The sequence below is a fragment of the Rhagoletis zephyria genome, unplaced genomic scaffold, assembly GCF_001687245.7.
Source record: "Rhagoletis zephyria isolate East Lansing unplaced genomic scaffold, Rhagoletis_zephyria_1.1 Rzeph_scaffold_04061, whole genome shotgun sequence".
Taxonomy (NCBI): Eukaryota; Metazoa; Arthropoda; class Insecta; order Diptera; family Tephritidae; genus Rhagoletis; species Rhagoletis zephyria.
In genome coordinates, this window is record NW_016161144.1 from 46,082 (window position 1) to 54,959 (window position 8,878).

At 35.5% G+C, this 8,878-nt stretch overlaps 2 protein-coding genes across 2 annotated transcripts in view; one reads left to right on the plus strand and one right to left on the minus strand.

Annotated features, from left to right (window-relative positions):
- Positions 1-3,299, plus strand: part of Gba1a (Glucocerebrosidase 1a) — a 3,630-nt gene extending 331 nt beyond the window's left edge. Inside the window, exons 2-7 of the mRNA XM_017625480.1 lie at positions 1,077-1,215; positions 1,289-1,739; positions 1,814-1,924; positions 2,032-2,374; positions 2,954-3,119; positions 3,185-3,299. Coding sequence (XP_017480969.1) covers positions 1,077-1,215; positions 1,289-1,739; positions 1,814-1,924; positions 2,032-2,374; positions 2,954-3,119; positions 3,185-3,284 — 1,310 coding nt within the window. The 3' untranslated portion in view covers positions 3,285-3,299. The remainder of the gene's footprint in view (positions 1-1,076; positions 1,216-1,288; positions 1,740-1,813; positions 1,925-2,031; positions 2,375-2,953; positions 3,120-3,184) is intronic.
- Positions 3,300-6,165: 2,866 nt separating this feature from the next.
- LOC108370194 (putative glucosylceramidase 4) lies at positions 6,166-6,752 on the minus strand. The gene is made up of 3 exons (XM_017625481.1): positions 6,525-6,752; positions 6,320-6,453; positions 6,166-6,210 (listed from the first exon to the last, which is right to left on the minus strand). The coding sequence occupies exons 1-3, from the start codon at positions 6,580-6,582 to the stop codon at positions 6,166-6,168; spliced, it is 237 nt and encodes a 78-aa protein (XP_017480970.1). The 5' UTR covers positions 6,583-6,752.
- Between the last annotated feature and the right edge of the window lie 2,126 nt (positions 6,753-8,878).

Sequence of the window (8,878 nt, forward strand, 5' to 3'; positions counted from 1 at the left end):
GTGCAACCCCGAGAATATCTGCCACTTATCCATGACTCCACTGTGTCCCGGTACCCATACGAGGTATACCCGGTTCCTGTAGGCGATCAGTATTAAAATTTGAGAACAGTCCTAGACCAGCTTTGAGGTGACCTCGTGCGCTTTAAGAGCGATGAGCGCCGCTCTGCTGTCCGATTGTATGTAGATGTGTTTCTTGGTTGCCCCACTTTCTACATACTGCCTCAGAGAGAGTTCAGTGTCGTGAACCTCGGCCTGAAAGACAGAGTTACCTTGCCCCATGCTGGTGAAAAGAAGCAGTCTGTATGCCGACGCCGTGGTCAATCTTTGAGCCGTCAAAATACCAGATGTGGCTGTCCTTCCNGGCTGTCCTTCCGGGCTTTAGGTCGTTCGTTGTCCCAGTTATTTCTCTCGGAGAAAAAGACCTTGAAGTTTTCTAAGAAGTTACATCTTGGAAGGCACAGGTCTATAAAGCTTATGCACAGCTCATCTCCTTGTTTTATAATCCTGAGGGTAGAAGAGTGTATGCGCTTCTTATCCTCTACACTGTCCTCTGATATGAGCCTTGCTGTAAACAGTGGAGTCTCTTTCTTGATTACAATGTGTAGGGGAGGCAATTCAAGAAGCACCTCGAGTGCCGCAGTTGGCGTTGTTCTCATCGCGCCTGTGATGCCCACGTAGGCCAGTCGTTGTAGCTTCCCGAGTTTGACCTGCGTGGACTTCACTTCTGCTCTTGCGATGTCCATGTTTCAGTTCCCAGCATCATTCAACCATCGGCATGCTTTCAATTATCTTAGTTTTGGGAAGGCTATAACGGGTTTCGCCGAGGGAGTTCTTCTCGTCAGCTTCATGATGCCCGTTGTGTCGACCCTCCTCTTCTTTTAAACCGGGCTTGGAACCATCTATGGCAGCGTTACGGTAATTGTTAAGAAGTAAACCATATTTTTATGGACGAAAGATTGAAATTAAAAAATAATAAAATCTATAGTCAAATCTTGTCAATATGTGAGTGAGATTAAAGCTAAGATAAGCACTATGTCTACTTAACGAATATCTTTGTTTCTCCTTTCTTTTTACAGCAGCAACTAGAAGCGTAAAAATAAAAGTTGACCGTGAGAAACGTTTTCAAAATATCACCGGCTTTGGCGGCTCATTTACGGGCTCTGTAAGCTATCTTCTGGAGAACTTACCACAAGAACTGCAAGATCACTTATACAAGTATTGAAATAAATGAAAAAAATATATATTAATTTATTTACATTTACTAAATTATGAAAAATTTTATCATTAGGTCCTTCTATTCGCAAAGCGGCATTGGTTTCAATTTGATGCGCACACCAATCGGTGGTTGTGATTTTGACTTGGAGCCCTGGGCGTATAATGAGCAGCCCGAAAACGAGACCACGCTTAGCAATTTTACCAAATTAGATCCACGCGAAGAGAAACGGATTGAGCAAATTAAACACTTGAAGCTGATTTCGAATGTGGAAAATTTGCGAATTAAGGCTGCCGCTTGGAGTCCACCACGTTGGATGAAAACCAACAACGCATGGACCGGATCGAGTCGCTTGAAAAAGGAGTACTATCAGACATGGGCCGATTATCATTTGCGTTGGCTAGAATTATGGGAAGAGAATGGCTTACCACTTTGGGCTATATCTACCGGTAATGAACCAACGAATGGCGTCTATCTAATGTACTTCCTTAGATTTATGAGTTTAGGTTGGACACCAAGGAAACAGGTAAGTGAGCATTGCATTTGGAAAAATGTGGAGTAAGTACGTTTGGTGGTCGTATTTTGTTTTATTTATCACAGGCGATTTGGTTGTCTGAGAACTTTGGTCCAACAATTCGCTCTAAATACAAGGATTTGCTTATATTTGGCGTTGATGATCAGCGTCATACCTTAGCGTTTTGGATGAAATTTGTGAGTGCAGTTTTTCATGCACTTGTGTGCATACATATAAAAAATACTTAGTTGATATATATACATGCTTACTTATGTACATTCATACATATGTGGCTATTCTTTAGATGAATGCATCGCGCGCCGATTCACTTCATTATCTTGGAGGATTGACAGTACACTGGTATTGGGATGAGATTTTCAAGCCTGTACTTATTGATATCGTGCATAAAGCAATGCCTGATAAAATAATGCTTATATCGGAATCGTGCATTGGCGATAAGCCTTGGCAAAAGTCTGCACCTATTTTAGGATCCTGGAAGCGTGCTGAGAAATATGCACGTTCGTTCCTACAAAATCTACAACAAGAATTCAATGGATGGCTTGATTGGAATATAGTTTTGGATGAACAGGGTGGACCGAATTATGTGGAAAACTTTGTCGATGCGCCAGTGATTGCCAATATGACAAGTACGTAAATCTTCTTAGCGGTATTAAATATTTTCAAAACTCAACTACCTCAAAAATTCAGGTTTTTTGATATGAAGTGCTGCAAAAGAGTGATTTTTGGAAAACAAATTTAAAACTAGATTTGTCCATAAATAGTAGATTTTTTGAGATACATACATTCATATATATTTTCAAATAGGACCAGCGCACGGCTGGCGGCTGTCCTATAATATAATGAATGTTATAATTCCGATGGAAAATACAGTACCGATTTTGTTTGCGATACACCCTAATACACATATGCACATTTAAATAATATAGAGAATAATTGCAAAATTTCATTTAGTGTACAAAAAGACAGATCGAAAGACACATATCTTCTCCATTTATGGAAAGTCTGCTAGATTGAACATATTCTCCTTATCAAACTTATTAATTGTATGATAAAATTTCCAAAAGCGAAAATTTTGATTTAAATACTTCTCCATATTATTAAACGTGCGATATGATACATGTGACATTTTGAGTTCATCGAGTTTTGAAGAACGTGTGCAATTTTTGTGTACTTATGCTATGTAAATATGTACGTATTTTTAACAGATCGCGTCGAGGTTTACAAGCAACCGATATTCTATACAATGGGTCATTTTTCGAAATTTTCTCCGGAAGGTTCTATTCGCATTGCTGCTGAGCCCACGAATATCAATGTGGACACGATTGCCTTCTTGCGACCAGATGGCAGCATAGCTGTTGTTGTTTTCAATAGGTTTGCGTATAGATTTTCAAATGTTATAATATTTTTTTTACGATTTGTTTATTAAATTTTTTTAGTGGTTATGCAAGCGTTGATGTAGGCATCACAGATACAGTACGGGGCTCCATCAAGTTCCAGATACCTGCAAAATCTATACATACGATTCTTTATAAATGAAAACCAAGGAATTAACGGCTTAGAAAAGTATCGTTATTGAATTTTAACTTATGCAGAATTGCACTATATGGGGCAATTTTGTAAGTCCAAATATTCCATTGAAAGCTTGTCATTTAATGTGTAGTGGAAATGGAAATCTGGCCATATTTGTATGTAGTTGACCAGAAACGAATTTAAAAAAAAAAATAGGTGCTACCTGTAATTATGTAGGTATGTATGTATAAGTAGCTAGGTGTCCTTTGTTGCTTTCAAATTGTTGTATACACTCACTAAGAGCGATTCTTATGCTATATTAAGGGTATTTTTTATTTATTTTACATATCTTATACGAGATATAAAGATTTATATGGAAGGGCCTCGAGGAAGTTTCCTAAATTTAGATATCCCTTGAAAATAAATAAACACATTTATATATACTTTTTTAATGCAAATATTGACTCTGTTGAAGATATATATGCAATTTAAACATATCGTTCATATTTAGGGGATATGCAGGATGCCAAAATCTATAAACGCAGCCGATTTTAGATTTAGCCTTTTGAAAACATACTAAAACCAGGTTTTAGAAGCCACTTGGCCCAAGCAAAGATAGCAAACACTGTGGGTAATATGGAGCATTATAAGAATTTAAAAAATTTTGGTTTTTGGCACTTTTAGTATAAAATCCTTTAAATATCAAATAAGTCAGCAAGGCCCAGAAAACTTACTATTGGTGATTTCGTTTCTACCAAAAAATTTTCCACAAAATTTTATCACCGTTTGCCCTTATTTTAGAATCGAACATGAAAAGAGAAAGGGGCAATCAAAATGCAAAGTTTTTTGTCTGAAACGAAAACTCCATCAGTTGAGTGTCCGGCAATGATACAAATGTATATAACCCATTTTCGAAAATATACCTTTACTTTAAAGTTCCTATCATCGGCATTACTTAAGATAAGACAATATTATTGATGTTATTAAGTGCGAAAGTTATCATTTTCGATTTATTCCCTTCTTCACATACTGAAGCTTTTAAAAAAATGTTATATACGCATTTGAAACAACTTCAAAATAAGACAAAATAAGAAGTTGCTGAACAAACGTTGTTGGTGCATAGATATTCTGTCGAAATCGAAATCCACAATAAAATCTAAATTTTTTAACTTTGGGCAAAAAATTTCTACGCCCATTTCTAGAAAATTCTTCGATTTGAAGACAAAATTACGATACAAATGTTATTAACGAAGGGATATTCCACCGAAATCGACAATAAAATCATCATTTTGTTAACTTTAACTACCGCGCCCATTTCTATGGGTTTATCGCCCAAAGAAACATTTATACTGGGTATTCTATCGGAATCCGCAATAAAATTTAAATTTTTGCAAAAACACGTTTTTTACGTCACTCTCAAACAAAAGTAAACGCTACAGTTCGGATTTATAAAGTTTGTTATATTTTAAGCCATCTGTTAAACAAGTTCGGAACTAGTTCGTGACCTGCGCCAATTTGAAAATACCCCATTAAATCTATTTATTTTGATTCCGTTGATACAATTTTTAAACATTCTTGTGCGGATCTTTTAGGCGTAAACTACTCATATATCATCCGAGGTGATGTTTTATAAGCAATATTTTGATTTGGGAAAAAAACTTTTTTTGGAGACATCGGGACTAGGCATGTTAATCCCGGGATCTCGGGATCGCGGCATTTTTAAGGTAACAAAAATCCCGGGATTCTTTGCCCTGATGGCAATAATAGAAACTCCTTTTATTGACCAGTATTGCTATATTTCTTTTTTTATTTAATAATTAATATTTTTTTTTAAATGTCTAGCTCATTATAAATATACCACCGCGCGATAGTAAATGTTAAACACAAATATCAATATATTCGCGAAACCATGGGCCAAATATTGTAAAATTGTGTTTTAGTTTTTCACTTTGACGTTAGTAATTCAAAAATGATTTAAAAAATTCAGGGAAATGTGCTTAGAAAAGAAGTATGGGTATCAAATTAAAGAGTAAGCCCTGTAGCATTTCAACAGATACAATTTTCCTCTTGCATTTGGTACCCATAATTTTATTCGACACTGCATTGAATTTTTTAAATAATTTTTGGAATTAATCATTTATTTGAAATTAAAAAGTCCTCAAAATAAATCCTAACGTCAGAAAAAATAAAAACGCCACTTTAGCGCCCACCACCCATTTATTTATTATATTTTTTTTTTTTATGGTAGGAGAGCTTCTCAAACAATATAGAAGCAATTTTTTCGATTTAAGTTGTTGAAAGGAATGAATATCCAAATCCCGGGACTAATCTCAAAGTCTGGTGTATTTTGATTTTTCGCTATGTGACATTTTCAAAGAGAGATGCCAATCTCATTGCTCTCATTAGTCTGTTCTAGTACCCATCAGATTTACAGGAATTACTGAGAAGCCCATCTTGTACATACATTGGCGCGTATTTATAGTCGAAACAAAGTGGATTACAAAGCTAGTTGTCGCCATTCCATTGAAAATTATGACAAAAACTAGCAATTAATTTTAGTGTCGACTTCATTCCTTCTTGCAGCATAAATGGTTGTCGTTTAATAAAATTTGCACGAATTTTAGCACGAACCGGTTCTTTTCAATTACGCTATGCGACAGTCAAAATCGGGATGGGATGAAACCAACGGGAAACGTTATATCGGTCATAAACAAGTTATACGTGTCCCGGCGTTTCGCTGGGTCACGTCTAGGAATCGAGATATATATATAACTATCATATAGGGGAAATTGTCACCTTTGGTGGTATTTTTTTGACATAACTCGAGAACCACTAGTCCGATTTTGCTCAAACAAATTCAAAAAAATTAAAAATTACAATTCATTTAATCTGTTCATATAACGTTTTTCTATATAATCAACAGTTTTGCCTGAACGGCGAAACGGCGGCCTTCCTGCGAGCAGAGTAAAAAGTAAAAAAAAAAAAATTGGCATGGCGTAAGAGAAAGGGAAGAGAAAATTTAAACTCGCAATTCCGGTTCGGTTTTAATTTCGTAAACTTACCTTGCTTGTGGAGACGACTACCACATTATTAGCGGTCGGCTGTGGATTCTCCAAATAATCGCAATATGTAGCTGTGCAAACACATACCAAGCCATACTTAGTTCGCCGGGGCTTACATTCACTGCTTGCATTGGCTTGGATTTGCAAAGTAGATTTAAATACTTAATCGAAATTTACCTTCTGTTAATTCTGATTTTTTTCTTACCATCGAATATATAGCAAATTAAGCTTACAAGCAAAATACTCTTATTTTTGAAAATCATTTCGGCATTTAAATCACGGATTTTAACTTTCGATCTGTTTTATTTTCAGCTTTGCTTTGTACTTTTCTTTTTCTTGTGGCGAATTAAATCTTACGAAAACGTTGTGGTTTGCATTGTTAAACAATGCAAAATACTCGAATTGATAAGCGAGCTGACCGACCCACACTTGCTTGCCATTCAAAGTATACTGGTCAAACGTGGCTCTCGCTCGCCTATATGTATTATGGCTTATCATTCAATGACTTACTTTCTCTCATTTTTATTTACTAATTATTTTTCGACTACCTAATATTATTATATTTTAATGGCCTTTGTTTTGATTGCCTTCTTTGTATTCGACGCTGTTTGCTTCATTCATCATTAGCTTGATGACCAATTTAAATTAACGAATAAAATTTTCACAAAGAGTCATAATTTACTTATTAATAGAAAGGAAATATCACTGCTTTTGTTTCTAAGAGTAAGGTGGGAGTGCAGCTTATACAATTAGAGCGAAAGAGAGTCTTACTTACCAGTGTTGCCACCTTAAAATACCTACCTACCAAATCAGTTTCCAAACCACACAAATTTTTTTCATCATTAAAACTAGATTTATTGAATTTGCTTGGTTTTTGACTACAAAAAGTATTGTTTATAGTATTTTACTAACTATTCCCACCAATCTTTAAGGTTAAACAAAACGAATTCGGTCCTTTTAATAAAATAATTACTGTCTTGTATAAAAAATACTGTTGTAAAAAATGAGAATACCTTTGAGATTAATTCAATTCATATATATTTTTTTTGTGTGAAAAAACAGAATTAGACATTTTATACATTCCAATGAAAAAAAATTCCAAATTTGTTTTGATTTGCATACACTCACCCTACCAAAAGTTTTGTCAAACCAACCAAGCTACCAAAGGAGAATGAAGCTACCTATTTTTGTCCAATTGGACCAAAACAGTAACGTTGCTACTAACAAAATCTTTAATTATTGAATCATGGTAACGAGTGCAGTGTACCTGGGTGTTCGATTAGTCGCCTTTTTTCAAAAAGCGGGTTTCGAGTTATTCAAAAATGACAACTTGAAAGAAACTGGTTCTTAACCGGTTTTATTTTACATATTAGTAGCACTTACTATTAGTCAGAAATCGTTACCAAAATTACAATATGTACATTAAGGTGGTCCAATTTTTGTATGGGGAAAAATTTTTCATCCTAGAAAACGGGACACCCCCTTAGTTTTTTTCTTTTAATATTTGTAATATTTATGCCAGCTTCCAGTTTTCTACTGCAACTAGTAGAGAGTGCTCAATGACCTTCAAATGCGCTACTGGATCGCTGTGAAACTGGCAAAAATATTGGTGATTTTTATAAAAAGTTGCTGTTGCCATGACAACTAAAGCTTGTGATAATTTTTTTTGATAACTTAAATTTGAAATGTTCCTATGTTACTTAACCGATTGTTTAATTAATATATGTATACAATACTTCTAGAGTAAAATATGAGCATCCTCTAAATATATACGTAGAAACGTAGGGTTCGGTAGAAACATCTCTTTCGGCAAAAGGGAAAATTTTGGAAGATGCTCCAAACCCTATCTTGGAAAAATTTTATTGGACCACTCTAATGTACATAAGTATAGCCACGATACAAAAAATAAGGTAGTTTCCATGATACAATGACTTTTAGAAGATCGTCTCACTGACAGAAATCGTGTCTCGTTTGTTTTGTTAAAATCTATTTGCATGTGAAACCTTTTTCCATACAAAACAAGCGATTGAATAGCAGCTTTTGGAGCGTTCGCCCAACTCAGCAGCACAAATGCTGATTACTCGTCCTTGCAAAGGATGCATCAATGCCTCGAGAAGCAAACAAATTTTCTAAGGCACTCCGCACATTAAGCGCCGAATCATATTAGTGTACTCGTTTCGGCATACTAAAGAATTAAGCTTTTATGCCGAACACATGTATTTCAGTGAAGCTCTGTACATTACCTACGATTCATTACCATGTCTTCGCTTAATCATAAATGCTTCAATGTAAGGGTGGGTTCACACACAAAGCCAAGTGGCGCCGAGCGAAGCAAAGCGGAACAAAACGAAGCTGCTGGTGTTCACAATGAACGAAGCGAAGTCGAGCTCTTCTCACGGACTCTGCTGCAAAGATGCTACAAAACTTACCGTCAATGAAAAGCGGCAAAATGTGTAAGCGGTTACCCAACGCATAGCACTTAACATGTAGATGATGTTGGGTTTTGATTTTTAAAAATAAATGTATGAAGAAAAAAAATATTTTTTGCCTAAAATATTA

Excerpts from the sequence above, each read along its gene's own strand:
- LOC108370194 (XM_017625481.1), bottom strand. The coding sequence starts at position 6,582 with ATGATTTTCAAAAATAAGAGTATTTTGCTTGTAAGCTTAATTTGCTAT. Across the intron at positions 6,454-6,524 it reads AATTTGCTATATATTCGATG|CCAATGCAAGCAGTGAATGT; the intron begins GTAAGAAAAAAA and ends TGCAAATCCAAG. Across the intron at positions 6,211-6,319 it reads TAGTCGTCTCCACAAGCAAG|GAAGGCCGCCGTTTCGCCGT; the intron begins GTAAGTTTACGA and ends CTCTGCTCGCAG.